General features: G+C 33.7%; 3 protein-coding genes across 7 annotated transcripts in view; 1 reads left to right on the top strand and 2 right to left on the bottom strand.

Annotated features, from left to right (window-relative positions):
• Positions 1-3,436, bottom strand: part of LOC100370829 (protein Hook homolog 3-like) — a 30,414-nt gene extending 26,978 nt beyond the window's left edge. For both annotated transcript variants that reach the window (XM_006824261.3, XM_085503140.1), the window contains exon 1: positions 3,301-3,436. In XM_006824261.3, the coding sequence (XP_006824324.2) occupies positions 3,301-3,339 (39 nt within the window). In that variant the 5' untranslated portion in view covers positions 3,340-3,436. The remainder of the gene's footprint in view (positions 1-3,300) is intronic.
• A 393-nt stretch (positions 3,437-3,829) lies between these two features.
• On the top strand, positions 3,830-14,999 carry LOC100370682 (E3 ubiquitin-protein ligase RNF170-like). Of its 4 annotated transcripts, XM_085503139.1 has the most exons (7): positions 4,015-4,058; positions 4,949-5,014; positions 7,036-7,073; positions 9,118-9,344; positions 9,815-9,888; positions 10,892-11,005; positions 12,539-14,999. In XM_085503139.1, exons 3-7 carry the CDS (start codon positions 7,057-7,059, stop codon positions 12,809-12,811), a joined length of 705 nt encoding a protein of 234 aa, XP_085359265.1. In that variant the 5' UTR covers positions 4,015-4,058; positions 4,949-5,014; positions 7,036-7,056; the 3' UTR covers positions 12,812-14,999. The 4 variants fall into 4 exon arrangements, with proteins under 4 accessions (XP_085359264.1, XP_085359263.1, XP_002741000.1 ...); XM_085503138.1 differs by lacking the exon at positions 4,949-5,014 and having other exon boundaries at positions 3,830-4,058; XM_085503137.1 differs by lacking the exon at positions 7,036-7,073 and having other exon boundaries at positions 3,830-4,058.
• A 4,424-nt stretch (positions 15,000-19,423) lies between these two features.
• LOC100367698 (transitional endoplasmic reticulum ATPase) overlaps positions 19,424-25,146 on the bottom strand; it is a 36,289-nt gene continuing 30,566 nt past the window's right edge. Inside the window, exons 9-15 of the mRNA XM_002740934.4 lie at positions 24,727-24,839; positions 22,419-22,583; positions 21,882-22,217; positions 21,202-21,380; positions 20,395-20,683; positions 20,140-20,297; positions 19,424-19,900 (exon numbers count right to left, since the gene is read on the bottom strand). Coding sequence (XP_002740980.1) covers positions 19,792-19,900; positions 20,140-20,297; positions 20,395-20,683; positions 21,202-21,380; positions 21,882-22,217; positions 22,419-22,583; positions 24,727-24,839 — 1,349 coding nt within the window. The 3' untranslated portion in view covers positions 19,424-19,791. The remainder of the gene's footprint in view (positions 19,901-20,139; positions 20,298-20,394; positions 20,684-21,201; positions 21,381-21,881; positions 22,218-22,418; positions 22,584-24,726; positions 24,840-25,146) is intronic.

Below are 25,146 nucleotides of genomic sequence, written 5' to 3'. Positions count from 1 at the left end.
CTGTTATCACCAATAAACGATAGCTCACTTTTATTAAGATATCAATAGCTTTCCTTCAAATAATATCCCGATCAATGAAGTATGCTGAACATTATATTTGATTGATGGAAATCCTAAAATTTCATGACAATATTTATACTGCGATGAAACCAACTTGAGCAGAAAAATTGATTTGAACTGGATACACATGTAGGTAGGTTTATTTTAACTTTACGTGTGCACAATTTTTTACATAAAGATACATAAAGACTTAGTCCAAAGGACATTTGTGGTACTAAAGAAATATATGGAAGATAAAAGCAAACAAAAATGCTATGCAAATAGCACTCACATACATGTACAATAATTTTTTTTTTGTTTAAACCAAAATTAAACCAAAATTAATTTTATCTATTTGCAAACTGTTATAAAGATACACATTACTGATTGGATGGAGAGAAACAGTAATTAATACTCGCCAAAATAATCCCAAATATGTAACTGCTGTTAGTAATGACTGTGACTTCCATCTATTTAAACTGATGAGAATAGGGGAAAGGACACAACTTGCTTGGGGCATATATTAAAATATAATAAGATAGGACATCCCTGATCAATGAATGGTCTTTATGAGTAATTTATTAAAATCATTAAAAAGTGAATTATAAGACCACAAGTTTTGTTTGAAACTACCCTTGAACTCCAGATACACAACACTACGTTGAGATGCTTGAGGTGTCCTTTACAATTTATCACCAATTGTGACCTTATGTGTAGAGGCCCCACTCACAATACTGACATTCTTTGTGATACAAACCTCCAAAACAATAAACAATCATGTAGATCTAATTATTCTATTTGATAGGGGCCTGACTATGTGAGTAGAGATTGCTTCTGGTTTCTAGACCAACAATATAAGAGAGAAACCCTATAAATACACTTAATAATTTGTAATTTATCTTGACTTTCTCACTGGGACTCGCTACATGAAAATGGTAACACTATCCATAGACCGTATCACAATTCCAAATCATAGTGAATTGTGGGATAGTTTTGATCAAATCAAACCCAACTCTGCCAATTTTTAAGCATGCCTGCCAAACCTGACAAAACAATCCCACAATGCATTATAGTTTATATACTGGGTACATAGAAGTGATATGGTCTGTGGAAGAGAAAACTTGTTTTCAAATCAATGACACGAGAGAATACAGGGATCTGAAAGTGATTTTGAATATTCAACAAGCAATATTATGTTTGAATATTTATTTATACATTGTACACATACAAAATCAATGGAAATATTAACTATGTTTTTTTTATGGACAAATTTCAAAACAAAAACATGCCTATGCCACATATTATTAACAGTAAAAACATAGTATCAAAAACAGGTTACAAAATGTCCTTGAGTTACCAGCTGGCAGGTCAATTATTTTGTGTCCTAAAACAAGTAACCAATTATACAATATTTGTATTATAGTCTGTTGTACAGATATTTGATACAATGTATTTTTAAAATTAGGTTAAACAAGATACTGGAAAAATAGTAATAAGTAGTGGACTTGTTTCTCACACCCGGAAACTTAAGTAGTAGAAGATGACGCACCAAGACACTTAGCACAGAACATCATTTTATTCTTGTTGATAATGTTAACAATGTTTTTCCGTGATTTTTTTATTTACTTTTCTGTGAGTGATTTACGTCATGTTTTTAAAATTACAATTTTTTTCTGGGTATAAAATTAGTCTTATCTATCTACGATGAAGGGACTACGGTGGATTCTAAGTGTTACAAAATATTTTATATATATATACATATATTTCTTTTGAATCTTTACAAACACATGAAACAAGTTTCATCTTGATCTGTTCACTTCTAAGTACATGGAAATTGCAAAAGCATAATTTTGCATGTCAGTGTTTAGAGTTTGACACTTACAGCAAGTCTCAGAAGTATTGGGGCAGCCACGTTGCCAATTCGTTAGCGAATTAGCTAACTGCTTTGATTTTGTAATCAAAAGGGTTGACCTTTGAATCTTGCTAGCGCCGTCTTGCGGTCACGCCCACTTAAGACGAATCTATATAACAGTAGGGGACGATCCTCATACTTTAGGAGCTAATCAGCGATGGTCTTACAGTTGGATGGCGATTTCGTTTTGAAATATACCAGGGAAAGTGTTCTATGCTCTTCGTGTCCACACAAAAACGACGAATGAAGTCAATTTTTTCAGCGAGTGGCTTAATGTTACCCCAACGGATTGTTTGAGTGTGAAAGTTTGTTATTTTCTCCCTGATTTGTAGGAAACTGTTTCGCAACTTGTCTATTTAGTTTCAAGCAGTGTTCAAGAAGGTTAACCTCATATAATAAATATCGGTGGATTAATCGCATTTATAATAATATCACGCCAGCTGACTGTGGCCATTTTCGGGCTCAAATCATTCAGGGGAATCCAGACATGTACCAGCCTGAGGATGCGTAAAAACATTCTATGTCCCCTAATGCAATATAGACTCGCAAAGAGTGGACGCGATCACAAACCGGTGCCAGCGAGATGCGAAAGCCAACCGTTTAGTCAAAACCCAAGCAGTTAGCCAATTCGCTAGCGAGTTTGCAAATTGGCTGCCCCAATACTTCTGAGACTTGCTGTAAAAGTAAAGCAACAGTTCACAGATCATGCCTCCAGATGACGAGTGGCAAGGAATTCAGGTTTATTTTCTTAATATTAATATTTCAATTCCCATATAATGTCACTTTTGAAGTTACATTTTTACACTCTAGCTTAAATATTTCATTATTGACATATGCCAATTTTGTCAATTCCACTAAAATCAACCATCTTTTCAGAAGACAAGTTACATCTCTATTTACATATATATTCAAGATGAACTGAACAAATACTGACATGATTTCTGTAGAGATCGTATTGCAGGCACTGGCAGAGATGGTGGTAAAACACCCAAAATGATAATATTATTAACGGTCACCTCCCACTACAGTAACGCTGAGGATGACTGATTTGGAAAAAACCGTACCGCAGAAATTTCCATTCCCATGACTTTCGACAAACTTCTTGATAAATACTTAATGGGAGGTTCGGACTGTTGCTAACACTAATGACCCAGATAAAATAATCAATAAAGAATCATAAATAACCAATTATCAGATGACGGAATGCAGTGTGGTGTCAACGGGTGAGCTTGACGTTGTCCAACTCTGAAATCGGATCAGTGTCGACCTCAACGAAAACAAACTGTCGACAGCGATATCATAGGTTTATAGACAACACCAGAAAAGACATGGTGTAAACGAATACTTACCCATATCATCAAACTCTCACAAAGCTCTACGCTTGACATTTTACCCTGAGATGTCCTGCTACCTTTCGTTTCAGGCAATTTTTTAGAGGTGTATCACAACGGTCAAACGGAATACCGGATAACGAGATATAACACTGACACTGAACGTAACGAAGATATCGCAGTAACAAGTAAATTATGTTTGTTTTAACTTTTGGCGGATATTATTTGATATTATGACAACTATCAATAGTAATACACTATATATATATATAATACTTTTATATTTTATTATTGTTTTTTTGGAATATGGCCGGCTATAGTGTGTTTATATTGATGAATAATCGATCTATTAATCAAGAGCTAGCGCAAAACAAGCGCGTTAACTGTAGAACCACATTCCAATAAATAATTGGTAGTTATTAACCACTTACAACTTCATATTCTTGAATTGAAAAATTATTACGAATAATAAATTGATTTCAGGAAAAGGATAGTAAATTTAAAGTTTCTCAAAATATACAAACGAATCATGTGTTTGAAATATGCCATTGGACGGATGGGAAACACCTTTCTCTGTACGACTCGTATATTCGTCGGGACGGACCAGTTGACTCATACTCGAATTGAGATGTTTTTGACGTCTTCTTCGCAAGTAGCCGCTACAATATGAATACCCCTGAAACTGGTACAATTTTAGAAGGTATCGGTGACGAAGTAGTCCAGAGTTTCGTGATTGTACTGTGTATATTCCTTCCTATCCCGATTTTCGTTTGGAGGTGAGTCAGTCAGTCAATCATGGTGGGTTAACCATCTGACATGGGACACTAGCAAATGCGGAAGTAAGTGTAGTTTTCAGTGTGGACGTCCAGTACAGTAAAGTCCAATACACAACTCGGTACATGATATACTCAGTATATAACTTGATTTTTTTAAACGAAACTGACGCTGTGCTGTGACCGATTTGTATTCAACAAGTACCTTTAGTCTAAATACATGTAGTAGCATTAATAGGTTGATGAACCTTGTAAACAAGGGATGACGTGTACAACAAAATAATCATACCGGTATTTTTTTTATATCTCAAGTTAAACATTATAGTACGGTGTTTTTTTGCCTTTTGATTTTGATAATATTATGATAATTTTCCCGTGTACAGTATATTTATTTATTTATTTTTTTATTAGACGCATAAAATCCTTAGGAAAGGATAAAAACGGTCTTACATAAAGAAATTAAAAAAAAAACTACAATCTAAAGAAGAAAACAAAAAATAAAAACTTTTCTAAAAAAAAAATAAAACAAGTCAAAAACAAAAAAAGACAATTTGCAGCCAATGGTGAATACAGAATATAGAATGAACACAAAATGTGGCCTAATACACTGATAGTTGTTGCTGTTTTGTTCCATGGCTGTTTTTTAAGAAGACGGCTAAGGCTGGTGCTAGAGTATGGTTTGCCATAATCAAAATGAATTTATTCTGACTATTTTCTTTATCAAAATTTGGAATTTTATTTTGTGCAGTCAGGAATAATTTGTCCCTATGGTGACTGTAAGCTGGACATTTCATTGCAAAATGTTGCTCATCCTCAACTATATTTTGGCTGCACATATCACATGTTCTTTTATCCAGCGGCACATTATTATGTCTGCCTTTCTCAATTTTAAGGTCATGGTTGCTTGTCCTGAATTTCGCAATTAACCTTCTAAGACCATGGTTCTGCATATTAATTAGGTAATTTTCAATTTTTAAATCTTGTTTGAAAAGTCTGTATGTTCTTAGTTTGTTTGTTCTTAGTTTGTTTATATGTTAAAGTTACTTCAAGATGATACTTTATTTATTTGTGTTTAGAGTTTATTATTTTTTATAAATGTTTTGAATATGTACAAATTGTGAACTTACTTGATATCTGCCCTTGTTCTGAATTACTGTGGGCCAAAAAAAACATTTAAAGACAATTTGAAAGTGTGAACACATGACAGTTGAACAAAATGTAAAAAAAAAATATTAGATTAGCTTTTGAAACTACCGGTAAATATATTTCTCACTAGTGGTATTTGAGAGTTGTTTTTTTACTGATCTAGCACCAAAAACAATTGAATTTTCCGCTCGTTGAAATTTTTTTTATCAGCACTCGTTTGAACATTCAAATTTGTTCTTATATGGAGTAAACTATGTCACCAACATTGACACATTCAAGGTTATTGACTTCACATTCAACATTTTCTTTTGTTTACATCGGACGTAGAAGTGCTATAGCGTGTAATAGAAGTAGAATCAATCCAGTCACTGAACTCAAATGTTTGCACAACACAAATGTTTTTTGTTGTCATTTTGGGCTATAACCTCACATTAAATTATTACTAAAAGAAACAGGCATATTACTAAGATTATCACCTAAATAGCGCAAAGTATAAACTCGGGAAGTAAAGGCATTGACCTCTAATATGATCGCTGTACTGCCTTCATTCATACCTAATGGTATTCCCATGAAAACCTTGTATTATTTTTGCGTGATTTTTTTTTTTCAAGAGTATTCATATTTTAGGTATTGTGTGGGTTCATTCACATTACACAACTTGGCATTTGCTTAGCATTCTGGCAGAAATGTCACATGTTGCAATGTGCATCTAAATAACCATCAGACTTTCTCACCCAAATTTTTCTGTACTTTTGTTCTAATATTCTTCAAATGAATATTCTGGAAATGATCGCAAACTTTGGAGCCAAAAATTTGAGTCAATATTCAGTTTTTATTCAACAAAATTGGCCATTCTTGTCCCAATCTTCTGAAGGAAAGTGCAGACTATAAACGATATTATTTTGTGAATTTGTGATGAAAAGAGGGAACTGGTGGAAAAAAGGTTAAGTTGGAGTGTTCAAAAGACAATGCAATTATTTTTATCCAATAGAAATAGCTGCAATTCACCACAGAGTTTTAGTGCCTGATTTCACGGCCTGCACCAATATGATTATCGAAGTACCTCATTATTCATCGGGTAGTGAAAACAAATACAACTTGGCCTTCCATCAAAACTCTTTTGGTTAAAATTACACTGTAGCATGAATGCAGAATCATATTGGCATGAATAACTTACAATATAACCTCATGATATTATCATTGACTATGGCAGGTTGCACTATTGTCTTATTTTCTTTCTGGTTGTATGGTAGAAATCGTTCTGTTAAAATACTGATTTCTGTCAATAATCTACTCATCTGTTAATAGTGACTGATTATTTGGTTTCCATGAGAATCTCATTAAATCCATGTTTTGTTTTAAAAAAATAGGATTGACTATTAGAAACTTGGTTGGGGAGGGGCAAAGAAACTAAACAGGGAAAATAGAAAAAAAATGCACACACTTCATGGAAAAAAAAAAAAACTTTACTGTAGCAACATCATCATGAAAGTACATTATAGCTCAAAATTAAATGAAGAAATAAAATAATTTGACATTTTTTCTACCCACCCAGTGTTTCTAATGGCCAACCCTTATTATTGTTTTCCACACTACAGTATATGTGTGATTAACGTGTAGTCTTCAAATTATCAGAATTTTTTTAATTTAAGTACTGGTATACATTTTTTTTGTACTAAAAATTTGTACATAGTTTTACATACATCTACATCTTTGCAAAATTATTTAATTCTGATAAATTTCCCGAGGCCAATTTACATCAAGATGATAAAATCTGCATTGCACCAGCAACTACATATAAAACATGTAATATTTGTCTTCTTTTCCCTTATAGTTAAAAATTAAAGAACAGAACATGTTTATGAGAAACAGGTATCATTGTTCTAGTTTACTTGATACAAACTTTTATAATTTATAACTTTTGCTACTACCGGTATCATTTTTTTTGCCTGTAGCTTGAAAATAGCTTTAAATCTTGCTTCTTTCCTGTCTTTCATTTGTTTTTTAATGCATTACTAAATATTTACTAATTCTGTGACTCTTGCATGGGGACATTGAGTTGGGTTCTGTCTATTATCCGTCTGTCTGTTGTCATCGCTTACAAGTATATCAGAAATGGTTTCAATAAGGGGAATCTACTTCTGTGGTTGGCTTCATCGTATTTCTTAATCCAAAATAAATATTGTAGCAAAGAAAATTATTGTATACTAGAACAAGAAAATATGCCTTAGTTTTACTATAGACATGATTCTGTCATGAATGTTGGTGCATGTGTAATAGAGCAGATATTGTACTTACGAAATAATCATGATGCTGGTACGTGTTTTGTACCAGAAGAAAAAAAAGTTTATTTTAGGTGATAATTATGTTCTGAATACACAGTTAAAGTATTATGCATTTTTAATGTGTTCATATTATAGCATTGACAAAATTTCCTAGAGAAAGTCTATAATTAATTGACTCAGTATTGTTCAACAGTATGTGAATCTTTTTTATTCACAGTTACTGATAATCTTTTTTTAAGATAAACTGTCAATTAATATGCATAAATATGACCACAATGAAAATTCCTTTTGTCATTATAAACTCAATATAAATTTTTAAATTTTTTCCAGACATGAACAAGTTTATTATAAGACACAATATGTAATTTTTCCACCTTATGCCATTGATCCAAATTTTGAGATACTGAAATACATGTATATCCTTACTGTAGGAATCAATGGTTAAAATGCTCCAAAACACAAAACATTTTATTTTCGCTTCATTTTGTACATTGATTTTCTCAGAACCGAGTACAGCAACCCCACATTTTTATTTCATTTTTTTATCCATGTAGCATGAAATGTCATATTTATATAAAAAATTTTAAAAAAATTGTCGGCGCTGTGAATGGTCAGTTTAGGTACACTGTTTTGGGTGTGTTTAGCTTGGGAACGAGCTCCTTCTAAAGTCCAATGTGTTTCTTGAAAACCATTAATAAACTAAGCCACAACAAAATGTTGCAAAGCAGTAGTTTATAAATATATAAAATATAAGGAATTTAGTTATCAGCCCCAAAATGATGCAAGCATCATGTGTATTATGAAAAACTATAATTGCTCAGTTACAATATAATTACCAGTAGTAAGCCTCTATTGTAAAAGGGACTTCGCAAATTAGTAAATATCTGTTTATCACATCAGAAGAGGGCAAAGATTAAATGTGGAAGATCTGTTCTCAGTGTTTACTTAGTCTTCTATGTGATACTAGTAATATGTTCATAGGGCTTTCATGTTGAACTTTTTTTATTGATTAGTTCTAATGCAGATGGTGGCTACTTTTAGTTGACAACATAATTCTCTTTCTCACAATTTGCTTTTGTGTATTTCCTACCTATTGCATTGTCTTATTACACAGATATGATTTGATAATTATTTTATCACTTTAAATTTATCCATTACTGTTCACTTTTATTCAATTTTACAGTTTTGATATTTTGAGTATTTTCAAGTTTTATTGAATTTTACAAATTAATGAGAATTTGAGCAGAATTAAAATTAAATCTCAGTGAATAAAAAATGCATTTACAGTATTACCTGTAGATGATGTTATCTCTATTTTAGCCTTCATTAGTTCTGTGTGTGGGTGTTAGTTTCATAGTGCTTAAGGAAGTAAAGAATAACAATCTGCCAAAATTAAAACCGAACAACCAAGAATTGCTTTTTTGGAGTGGGACTTTACTGGTATAATTAAATCTAATCCACACATTGTGATTTGTTGATCAGGAACACACAAAACATCAAAGAAACCAGAGAGCTTTCATGTTTGACTTCTTGCCAAAAACGTCACAACATTCAAAGCCAAGGTATGTAGGGTGATGGTTTACATTGATTATTCAACACAGTTTTCTTGGTTCTTTGTCTTTCATCGTTAGATATCAACATAGATCACAAGCTATTCACCCTGACCACCAACAACGTGTTAATAATGCAAGGCTACAGCTTGGTATAAATGAGGATAATGGTGATGCCAATCACCAAGGTGCTACTCGTAATGGGTTGCCAGGGCAACAGAGAAGATATGCCGTGGATCTCCAATGCCCGGTTTGTTTACAAGATGCCCAGTATCCAACGGAAACCAACTGTGGGCATGTCTTCTGTGGTAAGTCTTCTTCTCAACATGACACTTATCATCAATTTTAGCAACCCTCTTTTAACAAGCAAGTTATGCTCTGGTGATTTTTGTTGCCATGGTAATGTGATTTCACCGATAAGGAGGAGCTTTACAACTGATGGAAAAGATGCTTTATTATGTGAACTTTTGTCTAACTAATGAGTATCGAGTTGAAGCACCATCAGTTGGTTTCCATGAGAGAATAGTGGGTTGATTTCTAGTTTGATAGTTTCCCTGGTTCTTTGCGTTCTGATGAGCTATCAAATGTTTATGTGGTGAAATCAACCTCCCTATACAGATGAAATTGAAAACTTTAGAGGACAATAATTTTAAATTCAGAAAGTGGTGATGTTTGTTTTCACAGTGTTTCTTTTTCACCTAGCTAACTGCAATGTAAAATCCCAAGTGTTAATTCAGAGTAACTAATAGAATTTCATATTTTGTAATTTTTTTCTCAGCTAATTGTATAATAACTTACTGGAGGCATGGATCATGGCTTGGTGCTGTTCATTGTCCTGTATGTAGACAACAGGTGAGAAATACACTATATCCACACCTGGTAGCTTCAGTTCATGAGCTACTGCTCTGAGTGCATTGAAAATCCACATAATTTGGCAAAAGAAATTGCTCTTCAGATGGTTAACACAGAATACATATTTTTTGGGGGGAGGGGGAGAATTGATTTCATATTAATCCTATGAACACAGAAGTATAGATCTCGCGAGAGGAAGAGTGTACTACTTGTACAGGTCTTCCAGAACATGCAGTTAGAAGTCAGTGCACAGCTACTTACAAAATTATACCTGATTGGCTATCTAACCTCAACACATAACAGTCGGACCAATCAGAGAACAGCTTGTTTGTTGCAATTTCTTTTGATGTATCAAATTTTGCTTTGTGTACATGCTTAGACTTAACTGTATTTTAGGACAACACATAAAATTATGACATTTTGTTATCTATATGTAGATTACGAACATCTGTTGGGTAATGTAGTCAAGGAAATGTATAAACCTTTGAAAACAATAGCAGGAAGTCTGTTCACAAATGATTGTGTATGATTCATGAAATCCACACTGTAAACACTCGATATAAATGTAGCAATCTGAGAACACAATTATAAATTGATTTCTAAACCAGTTTAGAGTGGATAAAAATGTCAATCTTAAAACGTTGCATTTGCATCACAGCATGTTTCATGGTGATGTAGAATGCTTGCAAAATATTCATTGAGTCATTGACAAGTGTGGCATTTTAGAATAAACTACTGTAAAATACTTTATTGTAGCTTCAAATAAATTTTCGCTGAAGGAATGGTTCAGTGAAAATAAAATCCAACAAATGTACCTATTTTCCTATATTTTACATTCAACTTGTCAAAAATCAATGAAAATAAATTCCAAACAAAATACTCCAATAGTCTTTTCAACAAAATTAATTCCAGTTAAAATAAAGTATTTTACAGTATTACCCGGTAATTTATAAATCCATAAATAAACTAATATGGTGGATTTCTGTAATTTTCTTGTGTACAGGTAACAATACTTTTGGCAGATTTTTCACCAGAAGAACGACAGTCTGAAGAAGGGAGAGCAAAAATGAGAGATTTACATGATTACAACAGACGATTTTCAGGAGAGCCTAGACCTGTAAGTAAGGGGGGAGGGAGGGAGAAAGGGGGTTCACAACATGTGAAATTTGCATGCAGTTGTCATTGCATTACAAACAATACAGGAAGTGTGGCCTATATTACCGGTACCTATTAATTTACTGATGGTAATCTTTATTCCAGTCACTCGCACAAGGCCAAAATTGATATATGTATACCGGTAATTGTCTATTGAGGCAGTTGCCCTCAATGCCCCATGAAGCTCAAGCCATGTGCATTTGTTTTGAATGACTTATTTAAAATTCAACAGTTACTGCACTGTGAGCTTTCAAATTTCATGTAAAATAAATGTATTTTGACATGTCTTGTATATGTCATATAAGATGACTGACGTTCTAATTAATAAGCATGATAATTCGTTATTTACAGAAACAAATTCTCTTTTTGACTCCTGTGTGTTAACCTTCTAATGGGGGTCTTTGCGGTTACCCTGTCTGTGTGTCTGTGTGTCTGTGTGTCTGTATGTATGTATGTATGTATGTATGTATGTCTGTCTTCTCCACTGATATCTCAGGAACCGTTCATCAAATTTCAATGAAACTTGGTACAATGATGCTCTAAGATAATGTACTAACCTGACTTGTTCTTTAATTGAAATCCATGCATAATAATTTTCTAAGATATCTCAACAGCCGCTCAACAGATTCAAAAAAAACTTAGTACAAAGATAATCATTGATATATTGATATGTTATTAATTTGTGGTTGAAAATATGTGAATATTATTGATATCTCATAAACTGCTTATCAGATTTCATAGTCCACAGACCTGATTACTTTATGGTTGAAATCCATGTATACATGGATTAATTTGCAATTTGTATAAGTAAGTAATATTCTTAAAAAATACATCAGATTTTAATCAAACCTGATGCATATGTGCTTTAGGGCAATCTAAAAATGTGACATCTTAGCATGAAACCATACAATGGCGATCAGCTATTTTGAGATCAGGGAACAAAAAGAAGTTCATTAGCATTCTTACTGAATGTCTTCAATTCACAACAACGGACCATGCAGCTATGCATGCATTTAGATAGAAACGTTCTAAACAATTTGTATTTGCTGTATAGAAGATATGAACATGTAGCTGGAGAGAGACAATTCCCACTTTAAAAAAGCAACTATATATAGAATTACGTTTCGTACTATTTAGTGATGGCTTGCGTAATCATTTAATTGAAATGTAACATTGTATTAAAATACGTTTTTTCTACTAAAGTTTTTCTATTAAAATAATCAAGTCTTCAAGACCTCATTTATTCTGGTTCATTCTGTAAAGAAAAGTACCAGGGTACATGTGTTTGGCATCAATCATTGTCACAGATGCATAATCAAATCCATTTTGGTTTAAATATTTCTAAAGTTTTTCATTAGTATTATAAATACTGTGATCAGATTGTTTTCACATTGTGTATCGAAGCAGAACTATATTAGTCAATATGCTTCAAAGGTTAATCTTAAATTAAAGGTAACAGTTAATATCTTTTATATCTTTTATCCTTCTCTTATAGTTTATGGATTATATCCGTGATCTACCAACATTATTACGTCATGCATGGGGCGAATTTTTCTCATTGGGTGGACTTGTTTGGATGTTTAGATTACGTATACTTCTCTGCTTTCTGGCGGCCCTGCTTTACTTCATCTCACCGTTGGACATCATTCCGGAAGCTGTGTTTGGCGTGTTGGGTTTCATGGATGATTTGTTTGTTCTACTTCTACTTTTGATTTATGTATCCATTATTTATAGAAATATTGTTACAAATCGTGCACAGAATGCGTAACGTGGTTCAATATTGAAATTGGAAGTTTTTCAATCTACAAGGGCTACTGACTAAGATGCATTGTAGACAGGGAAGTCAGGGAATTGAATGTTAGTCGCATATATTTGTTGACAAAGTAAGCACAAATTCAGGACATGTGCTATAATAGCAGGTATTACGTAAGGCCAGGAGAAGAGAGTCAGCATGCGTGCCAACAACAAAAAAAGTCTTATATCAGCGCCCTCTGTTGATGAATTTATTAAACCTACAAAATCTGTGCGCCGTCAAATATTATATCAACGACAAAAAAATAACCACCTCATTTTTTGAAACAAATTTTTTACCAGAAACTTTTTTTCAATGTTCAATAATTTACTATGTACATTGCCTAATCTGAGTGCTATGGTGTGAGTAATAACATAAACTGTAATCATACATTCCCACTCTGCTTAGTATTATTTGTGGAAAAAACCTGTATAGTTGTATTTTCTTGTAAGCAACCTTTTTAAAGCATTTTTCTCACCCATTTTCTAAATCACTAAATTCTATATTCTTGGAATATCAGGAAAAACACAGGAAAGATCACCAGGGATAAATGTACATTTGTATGTCACTTTTGATCTCAAGATTTCTTCCAGTTACAAAAAGTTATATATATCTTGTACATGTCTTATAATACCCAAATAAAACTATAAATAGTCGCAGAGTGCAATTTTAGTCTAGCAAGTCTATGAAAAATGATTTTTTTCAGATGGATTTACTTGTTTAAGTTAGCACAGGTTGCCAGTTTTCACAGGGATGCTTTGGGCAGATTTCTCGTTTGAACAGGGTTCAATGTCAACGAGTTTTATTGTAAATCACTATACATGTTTAACAATTTGATGATCTTAAGGGAGTTAATGAGGACTGAATTTTACATTTTTTTCTCTCTCACAAATATTAAATCATTTTACAGTATATTATTACAGTCTCCGCCAAGTTTGAAAAGTGCAGGTCAGACATGCATGACTAATAAAATACAGCATGTTGATTGTTTTAATAATGATACATGCCAAATAATGGAGTAAAGTTTTTTGAAGCGGCACGATGCTAAATATCTTCTAATAGTGATCATGAATAGGTGCTATACTACAACACGCGTATATACAAGTGATATTAAAATGTGGTTAATTTACAGATATTTACAATATGGGTGACACCATGAATCCAGTCCAGTTCAGATCTAGTTTTGTTAGATTTGGGCTGGTTTCAAGATGAGGTCTCTTATTAATAATGGTAAATAATTTTATGATCACTTGTACAGCAGCGTACTGCAGAGCAAACCTAGAAACAATGTAGCTTTAATCTAGGTTTCAATATGTGATGTACCAAGAGTTATGAACATATTTACTTGAATTATTATTTGCCTTTATTAAAGGGTTCATGGATAATGAAAATGTGCACATGGTAAACATAATCTCTTCGACCACTCACTCCCCGCCTCCAAAGGAAGACATTACATTTGCTGTGCACGTATAATTATCTGTGGTCCCTAACGCGACTAAGGCCATCGGCTATTTTGAGATCAGGGAACCAGAAGACACTCATTAGCATTCTTACTGAATGTCTTCAATTCACAACAACGGACCATGCAGCTATGCATGCATTTAGATAGAAACGTTCTAAACAATTTGTATTTGCTGTATAGAAGATATGAACATGTAGCTGGAGAGAGACAATTCCCGCTTTAAAAAAGCAACTATATATAGAACTACATTTCGTGGTATTTAGTGATGGCTTGCGTAATCATATTAATTGAAATATATCATTGTATTAAAATACATTTTTCTACTAAAGTTTTTCTATTAAGATAATCAAGTCTTCAAGACCTCATTTATCCTGGTTCATTCTGTAAAGAAAAGTACCAGGGTACATGTGTTTGGCATCAACCATTATCTAAGCTTAGTAGGGGTTATAGCATGATAAAAGGTGTTTCATACTGAGTAGGTTTTGCTTGAAAGGTTTATTTGAGATTATCAGATCAGTTTTGATGCAGCTTCTACATGTACATTGTAGTTATTTTGCCTTAGTTGCATTCAGTTTGAGATAATTTATTTTTTCTGTCATTTCTGTTGATCACCTTATGCCCATCATTTTTGATGACATGTTTTTTTTATAAATTCTTTGGTGATATACTTTATTTTGAATAAACTAAATTTTATCAACTACATGTACTGTTTCATGCTGCTTTGCCTAGAAGTTATAGCAGCTGGCTACTTCATGCGTGTACAGTAGTAGTCAATTACTGGGGTAATAAAGAATACAAATAGAGTACTGTAAAATACTTAATTTTCGATTGGAATTAATTTAAAGTCTTCTCAGCTAAAATAAAGTATTTTACAGTATTCAGCCAAGTGCAATTTTTTTCAGTGATTCATGTACACTGAAAAATCAGTTGTGTGAACCAGACTACATGCAGAACATTTTGAACAAGTCATGATATAGTCCCTGTCTGTTTTTTGATTAAAATTAATATAGATTCATATTTACATGTGTGCATAGTAATTGACATTGTTTTGTTATTACATATTCATGAACATGTTCTGAATTTGTATATTTCTTGTTTAAAGATGACTACCGGGGTAAATCTTACCAAAATATTGTGACATAACACAAGGCATTTCATTGAAATCTGTCGTGTGATTGGGACTGTAGAAAAATTAAGATGTACACTATTATAAGAATTGACACATGAAATTATCAGTGATAGGCTTCGCCTTTCAGGATGGCAAGTTGTCTTGTACTGTAATCCCCAAGGTTAGATTGACAAAACTTGATTTCAATAGATGGCGCCCTCTGGAGACCTTGATGCAACCCTTAACTATCTCCTGTGTACGCAATGGGAGTCCTTGCAGTTACCATGTATGTGTGTCTGTTCAGCAGATATCTCAAGAACCACTGGTCAGATTTCAATGAAACTTGGTACATAGGGGCCTGGTGCCAATGCATTCACCTGATAAGTTTTGGATTGAAATATGTGCATTTTAATTACTTAATTTGCATAATAGTACATTTTTGCCATTTTCACTGATATCTCAAAAACTACTCATCCGATTTCATTGAAACTTGGTACCTAGATGCTCTGGGGTATCGTAATTCAAAGACATGATTAGTTTCATGTTGAAGAAAATGCATGTTATCTAATTTTCATTAGCAAATTTATGATATCTCAAAAAATCAGATTAAAATTTAACTTGTAGTAGAGGTGCACTGGATAAATCAGATTGCAAACCATTGAAAGGTAAATATCTTGAATTAATTTTAAATGAACCTCCAATACGCTTCTACATAGTTTTTATTGATTTAATGTGCAATGTCGGCATATAGCGTATATGCTATGCTTAGTGTCCACATTTGGATGATAGCCATTTCAAATTGGCACCAATGACAAAGGAAATGTTCTTTTAATAAAAATTGTCACAGCAGATCGTGAGCTAGTGCCTATCAGTGAACAAAATTTGTTATCGGACATTCGCATACCAGTTGGCAAAACTGAAAATGCGTCAGTGCAACAGCCTATAGGAGTGTGTCATTACTGTTGAATACATCTCTACAACAGCTTTCATTAAAATGGCAAGTAGTCATTCATTTTAAATATGATCTAAAAACCAAATGACACTCACCAAAGAACATTGAATGTACGCGTCAAGGAAATTTCAACATTTTTCTATGCATGATCAAAATCTGGTTCATTTTATCACGGAGGATAAGATATTGATGTTGTATTTCAGAATTATAGATTTCTTGTATTTTATTTTTTTAAGACAACGGAAAATCTTAGAAACATGCAGTAATGGAGAGATCATTTCATAGCCCATAGAGGGGCAAAAACAAATGCTCCTCTCACAAGATCTTTGCTGTCTTTTGCATCCAGGGTCAACTCCAATTGGTTTTCTAATTTTGAGGTACACATAGCCAAGATCAACTGGATCTACATTTTAGGCAATGCAAGTTTTTGAAGTTAGTGCATCTGTGTGCATGTGCCACTGATGTCTCAAGAACCAGATAATGCTCAGGCCTGATTAGTTATTGGTTGAAATTTGTGCATATTAATTAAGCCTTTTCTGAAGAACTATTCAATAGATTACAAAACTTGATACATTGATGCTCTGGGATAATGCGACTTAAGTAATGCTCGATTGAAATCAATGCAAGATGACTAATGTTTCAGACAACTATATATGGTCATGTCATGTGACCACAATAATATGCACCACTGTAAAACTTTAAATACTGTTGCAGATAGGAACGTGCAACTCGTTCAATAATTTTGTCTGACAAGATGCATGACCAAAATATCAAGTCATCATATATGGTCATTTCATTGGATATTTATAATTGTTAAACCATAGCTACTTGGAACCTGATCATTGCCTTGTTATATAAATGCTGTATTTGCTCTAATAGAAGCACATGTGCTACCTGTAAAAATATAGTAAATACGGTATTCCTTATTTGTACTTCATGCCTCCAAAATCTGCAGCACACGAGTTCTTTCCAGGCCCTTAGATTATAATTTTACATTAATTATTCTAATTCGTACACTCTCCACTTTATACATAGCTTTTTGATAATACATGTAGCTATTTTTAATGAAACAAGTCCAGCAAGTTGGTTTATGCAATAGGGAACCATTGACACAGGAATTCCCACCAAGCCCCAAGCTTGATTCTAAAACTAGTTTAGTCAAACGTAGTGATGAGCTGAAAAGAAATACCCAATACATTCATGTGTAATGATGAGCAACTAGTTTCATTTCTTACTCTTGTCACAATGGACGGTACAACAAATCAGCAATATACCAACTAATTGGCTTAAGATGCAGCTAAATTTGGGACATGTCATTGTGCCAGGGAGATGTAAACAAGTAGGTAGAAATTCCATTACTGAATTTCTGTGTAAAATGATGATTCAATGTGAAGAAAAACAAATCTTGATACCGGGTACTGCAATGAGGGCAACTTCAAGCCCTATTGTTTACCCACTAGCATCTCCCGTTAAGTAAATTAATATCAAATACCAGAGATGAAATAAATGGAAGGATTGTGAATGTGGGCCTCAGAATATGTAAATAGGGTGACACAAAAAAAAATCTTGTGTTCCAATGCACGACTATCATTAGCCAACTGACTGGCATTATACCATCCACCAAACACTACTAATCTAAACAAGCGACCCAACGGTCGAAATAGCTCCACTGTCTTCATTATCATGAAACAAGAATTGGTAAAATGGCATTGTGGTCAACTGTTTCGAACTAGTTGTTGAAAATAACAAAAATATTCACTAAAAATCCAAATTTGCATATTTTGACACAAATCTGACAGAGGACCACCCCACGCATCTTTGCTGCAAATATGAAAGCAATTGGACTTGCAGTTTAGAACTAGTTGCCGAAAATAACATTTTTTACCAAAAATATTCACTTAAAATCCAAATTTGCATATTTTGACACGAATTTAACAAATCTGACAGAGGACCACCCCAAGTACCTGTGGTACAAATATGAATGTAATTGGTCAAGTACTTTTGAAGAAGTCGTTTAAAGAAAAACTTCATGCGGGATGCGGGACGCGCGACACCGGAGAGACCCCCATACCAACAGCTCCGCAATAACATCTGCAATGACAGCGGACTAAAAAACCGGGCTGTAATACCGGAGCCCTACCAATAAATGTAAAAAAAGTCTCTCAAAGTGGAAGATTGCACTCCAGTAATCATGTTCATGGAATAACCTTCATCTGAAATTAGGATTTTCAGGACTCTCTTCAGGTGTTCTAGTCTTGCTTGGCTGTTATTACCACAACACCATAAATGAGAGGGAATCATGTTAGCTCCAGGCTGAGCAAACTTCACTTCAGACAAACTTGCAATAAATAAATGTAAAACGTGGACAACTGGTTGGTGTCATCTGGAAGGGATTTTCTTTATTGTGAAACTAATGTCACGAATTGAAATGTTGCCAGACTTCAATACAATGTCTGTAAAAACTAGAAATTCTAATCATTCCTACAAAATCAAATAATTTACAGAAACTTTAAGATCTTTAATATAATTAGTTAATTAAGATGACTTTTATAGAAAAGGACAATACAAGCCGACATTGCTACAAAGTCAATTTTAATATTGTTTCAATCGACAAAATCTTCTCAATAACATGAAAAAAATGCTACTTCCAAATGTACACCCAGTTTTGATAAACATCCCAAATATTTGTTTTTCATTTTTATTCAATCACTTTTTGAAATTTAATTTTCATACTTTGGTTGAACAAAACACTAAGACATTTTTTTACAGAAGAAAACCTGTGGAAACATTAAAATTTTATGACATTTCATTAAATAATCTTGGGGAATTCCATACTGTTGAACTGAACAAGCGATCTATAAAAATAATCACAAGTACAGGAAACAAACAAGTATTTATCAAATGACACAGGAAACTTCAGTACTTGTTACCGGTATCACAAATTGACAGCTGCTTAAGAAGATTACCAAGACAACAATGCACACACATGTCAATTTGTATCTTTAACCACTGTGCTTATAACTTACCCTTTTAGTTAAATCTAAACTACAAAACATCTGCAGGAAATTTGCAAAAATATATTTAATGATCCATTGACTTAGCAAGAATTGTCTTTAAACAAAAGCAAGAACTTTTAAAAAAAAATAACGAAAACAGTAAATGTGTGTATTGGTTTGGTTTAAATCAATGATTTCAAGTGCCTCTCGTTTGGGAACTTGCATGTAGATTTGCAACCACTGACTGGAGGGGGAGGGGCATTTCATGTGAGGAATTAATTTGAATGCAAGGCATTGTTTTTACACAAGTGGCTGGAAGAAGCCCATAACAGTGAGGTTTATAAAATTGTTTTCAAGCTGTCAAGTGAAACATAAACAATTTATACCTGGGTCTGATATAACAATAATTTAGAGAGAAGGTACAGCAAAAATTTGTTTTTAATTGTACAAGTCATCATCACCATTATCCGCATAGAGATTAGGGTCATTGCCACCAGCTGATCCACCCTGTCCACCTCCTTGGCCACTTTGTTGAGAGTCTGGGAACCTACAATAAAACACATTATTTATATCATTATCTAATAACATGGGAACAAAAGTACATAATGTACATGCAAAAAAAATACAAATACATATTTGAGGTACAAGATTTTGTTGCGTTACCTCTTTGCTTTATTTTTCTCAGTAAGTGGATAATCAAGTAAACATTCGAGTCAAAGAAGTTTTTGAATAAATTTTCTCAGTATCAAATTCGCTTAAGCTTCACACAAGTTTAATGAAAGTTACCTGAAACCACCACCGAGTCCTCGGCTCTGTTGTAGTGTCTGTGCAAACATTTCATATTTTCTGATATCGTTATCAGTGACTGATCGCCTGGCATACTTCATAGCCTCTTCAAAATGATCACGTCTGATTTCTGATACAGGGTCTTCCTCTTCAACTTCCTGTGAATAGAAAGAAAGAAGGAGGAGTTAGAAAAAAAATTTCAATGCATAATAATCTTAGTGTCTCAAATTCCATCAATAAGTACAATCCACATACCATATCAAGATCCGGATTTTGTGCTCTCTCCCTCTCTCGACGAATTTCATGTTCAATGTTTTCACGAATTGCCAATTTACAGGCCCGCTGACAGATTTCTGTCAAATCAGCACCACTAAAACCATGAGCCACTTTAGCCAGGTATATAATGTCTACATCCTTGGCGACAGGGGATTTCCTCAGGTTGGCTTTCAGGATAGATTCTCGTGACTTCTCGTCTGGTAGTGGGATGTAAATAAGTTGATCAAGACGACCAGGACGTAAAATAGCAGGATCAATAATATCAGGTCTGTTAAGAGAAATATAATTACATTTTATTTAATGTATTCTGTACAGATGGCTACTGTCTGAATCTTGATTATATTATGATGTATGGGTAAAACTGCTTGGTAGCCACACTTGTTGCAGGGCAGTAAAGTTTGCATCAGACGTGTATAACATCAGTGTAATCAGGATTACGTCCCATGTTTGTCATCATATGCGTATGATATACTACTACCGAAATAATAAGGAAGTCCCATCTTCAAGCAATTTACAAGTTTTCAAACTAATGTATTTTCTTTATTTCCACTGACATACTGCCAGCATCATTATGCACTTACCACAAATAAGTACCGATACTAACTGTTGCAATGCTTACTGGCCAAAATCAGGATCAATTATAACCAAGATGTCACCAGTGAAAACTAGACATCTTGTTATTGAGATTGTTATTAATTCAATGGATGGACGAATGTCAATTACACTTGACAGTGAAAGAAGCCACCCAAAAAAAAGATGTCCATCTCCCCATAGCTGGCGACTCACCGGTTAGTGGCTCCAATAATGAACACATTTTTCTTATTACTCATACCATCCATTTCTGTCAGTATTTGGTTGATAACACGATCAGATGCACCACCACCATCTCCGACATTACCTCCACGTGATTTAGCAATTGAATCCAATTCATCAAAGAATAGTACACAAGGTGCTGCTTGTCGAGCCTATAACACATAATAAAGTTTGGTCAACAAGGTTTCAACAAGACTGCACTTATGTTAGGAAGTTCAGATATTTCTACAATATTAAACTTGCACCTATCAAGTCTTACACCCCTCAAACGTATGAAAATTGATTATCCTAATGTACAATTATCAAAACTACACAACAAGGTCTCATTTTTAATTCAAGTATACATCATGTGATCAATTTTCCAAAACAAACACTGATACCAATCTGGTTATAACTTGATGCAAGTATATGCTCTAGTTGTGTTTACTGTCAATGAAAAAAACAGCCCAACCAGTAATATTTCAATATAGCTCACTGTTTTGTGAACAAAATAGAAATATTGATAGTTTAAATGCAACGATCTATAATGGCTATACTGCAATACTACTGTCAGGCTGCTTCAGAGATCTCATTGAGCAGAATACAAAAACCTCCAAATTTCTCCAGCTCGAATCATTCAAACAGACTCTGTAGAAAATAAATGTCTTTTTTACCTTATCAAACACATCTCTGACATTAGCTTCTGATTCACCAAACCACATAGTGAGAAGTTCAGGTCCCTTGATGGAAATAAAGTTGGCTTGACATTCATTGGCAATAGCTTTAGCTAATAAAGTTTTACCACATCCTGGAGGACCATAGAACAGCACACCTCTGCTTGGAGTCATGCCAAATTTCAAGTATTTATCTGGATGCTCTACTGGATACTGTACTAATTCTTGGAGTTCTCTTTTCACATTGTCCAAACCACCAATGTCTTCCCATGACACATTTGGGACTTCAACAACAGTTTCACGAAGAGCACTTGGACTGCTCTTAGATAAAGCAAACTGCGGATAAAAAAAAACAAAAAAACTCATCAGCAACCTTTCAATTGTGCATTTTCTTAATAAGAAATCTGTACCAAGTTATAACCATATTTGCTATGTTTGAAGCATATTCACTTGAGTGTAAAAAGCTTAGCATAGGTGTTTGTTGCAAATTCTAATTGAGCAAATACAGTAATATTTGATTTATTTTCTTGTTCTTACCCTAAAGTTGTCCATAGTAACAGCTAATGAATCCATGACTTCAGCATCTATTGTTTCATCTTCTAAATCAATCAAATCCATCTTTTCACGAATCTGTTGTAGAGCAGCTTCTGAACACAGAGCAGCTAAATCAGCACCAACATGTCCATGAGTCTCATTTCCAACCTATAACAAAACAGTTATATTATTATACTGTAAACAGCTTTCAGTGTTGTGTTATGAATATCCATGATTTGCTAATTTTGAAGACAACGTTTTTCAAATGCTACAAAGTTTTATCAATTTCACAGGATTGCAAAATTTGGAAAAACTTTTTTACCATTTTCACAACAAAGCTAAGTATTTCAGTGGATATTTCTCCATATTAAACATGATCTCAAGTCTCAAGAGAAAAAAAGTTGAGTTATTAAATTTAAACTATTTTGGTAAATTATAAATAATGACTTGTTGAAACACCACACTAAATTTGCATCAGACGTGTTTAACATCATTGTAATCAGGATTACGTCCCAAGTTTGTCATCATATGCAATTTATATATAGAGAGAGAATTTCCAACATACAGTTAGTCTTAGCGACACTTCTGTGCAAATCAACAACTTAATATTTTAATTTTGAATGATTCAATAAAGTAAAAAATTGTACAAATCATGAATTATATAATTGTGATTTATCAAGATCAATAAAATATATAATAATAATAATAACTTTATTTAATTAAGCGCAACAATTCCAACATATGAAGATCAAAGGCGCTGATACAATAAACAATCAGTCAAATATTAAAAGCACATTTAAATAAGTGCGTTTTCAGTCTGGATTTAAAAATGTCTACTGAAGGACTAGAACGAACAGACAGAGGTAATTCATTAAAAAGTTTAGGACCTAAATTTTCAAAAGCACGGTCTTTGTATAACACCTTGGACTTTTTACTACACACCTGACGAGTTTTAATAAGAAACTTCGATTCAGATCTTAAACTACGACTAGGTACATAAAATTCGATTAATTCACATAGATAATTTGGGGCAAAACCATACAAAGATTTATACACTAGTAAAAGTAATTTGAAATTGATTCTTTGTACAACTGGTAACCAATGAAGTTTAATAAAAATGTCTGTAATGTGGTAATATTTTCGAGCACGAGTGACAAGGCGGGCTGCTGCATTTTGTACACGAATAAGAGGTTTTATCTTAGTTACAGGGAGACCAGACAATGAATTACAGCTGTCTAAGCGAGAAGATATGAATGCATGTACCAACTTTTCAGTATCAGATTGGGATAATGATTTACGAATACGATTAATATTTCTTAGATGGGAATATCCAGATCTACAAATAGTAGAAATGTGTGTTTCCATAGATAGCTGCGAATCAAACAAGACACCTAAGTTTCTAGCACTTGACGAAGCACTAACCAATTCTTCACCAGTTGCGATACTAGACAAAGGACACGAGTCTTGTGAGAATCTCCGAGACGACATGCACACAAATTCAGTTTTTGACACATTCAAAAGTAGGAAATTACAAGACATCCAATCGCTAACATCTTGAATACATGTCTGAAGTATCACCCGGGCGCGAATTTGATCATCTTCAGAAACCGATAAATAAATCTGTGTGTCATCGGCGTAAAAATGATATTTTACGCCGTGACGTCGCAATAACTCGCCCAATGGACGCATGTACATTGAGAACAATAATGGCCCTAAGACGGAGCCCTGTGGAACACCGGTTTCTAATATAGACGTCATATCAGAAAATACATTTCCAATTTTCACTTTTTGAATGCGGTTACTCAAATACGACTCAAACCATTTGATGATGAGACCATTTAAACCAAAATTTGATCTCAACCTATCGATGAGAATCCTGTGATTCACAGTATCAAAAGCGGCTGAAAGATCCAAAAGTACGAGAGCAACTGAATTCTTAGAATTATCAATACTGCATAGTACATCGTTAGCGACCCGCAAAAGAGCCGTTTCAGTGCTATGTGCGGTCCGATACGCTGATTGAAACTCTTCATACAACGAATAATTCTCTAAATGTTGTTTCACTCTGGATGCAACGACACGTTCAAGGACTTTAGATATAAAAGACAAATTAGAAATCGGTCGATAATTTTTCAGCATGTTTGAATCCAATGATGCTTTCTTGAGCAGAGGTTTAATCAGCGCACATTTCATTTTCTCAGGAACACTTCCAGTGCGAAGTGATTCATTTATGATATCTGTTATAGGTGAAAGCAGATAGAAGAATATTTTTTATAGAATAGATTTGGAAATATTGGCAATCAATGAGTACCTGTTCCAAATCAACATCATCTCCCAATTTCATATTTTTGGTATGTATACGCAGAATTTCCAAACGTCCTGTAGCATCGGGAATACCAATATCTACTTCCCTATCAAAACGACCTGAAAAATAGAGAAAATACAATAGACTATAAAAAATAAAATAGCTTCCAATGCAAGATTATTCACACTATGCATTAGAAGGTTAAATGTCTGCGTCTCAGCAGAGCTTAAACTTCATTAAGTCATCAAAAGCCTTGATGCCCTTTGACATTCCTGTGAGCTAAGACCATTTTATAAATTTTGGATTTGAAAATCTTTGAGTTTTCATTTTGAAAACTATTGCTACATGTCAGCCAAGCACGGGGCTGGCATGTCCGGTCCGAGGTTTGGTGTAAGGGTACAGCGTTGGTAGTCATTTCGCTCCACT

Source organism: Saccoglossus kowalevskii, chromosome 9, assembly GCF_978046115.1.
Source record: "Saccoglossus kowalevskii chromosome 9, keSacKowa6.1, whole genome shotgun sequence".
In the NCBI taxonomy this organism is placed as follows: Eukaryota; Metazoa; Hemichordata; class Enteropneusta; family Harrimaniidae; genus Saccoglossus; species Saccoglossus kowalevskii.
This window is presented reverse-complemented; position numbering and strand designations above follow the sequence as displayed.

What these genes read in the sequence shown, in the direction of transcription:
- LOC100370682 (XM_085503137.1), top strand. Translation starts at nt 3,949, where the DNA reads ATGAATACCCCTGAAACTGGTACAATTTTAGAAGGTATCGGTGACGAA. An exon ending in ATCCCGATTTTCGTTTGGAG is followed by an intron (nt 4,059 to 4,948) that starts GTGAGTCAGTCA and finishes CTCAATTTTAAG; the next exon opens with GTCATGGTTGCTTGTCCTGA. An exon ending in TGGTTCTGCATATTAATTAG is followed by an intron (nt 5,015 to 9,117) that starts GTAATTTTCAAT and finishes TTTCATCGTTAG; the next exon opens with ATATCAACATAGATCACAAG.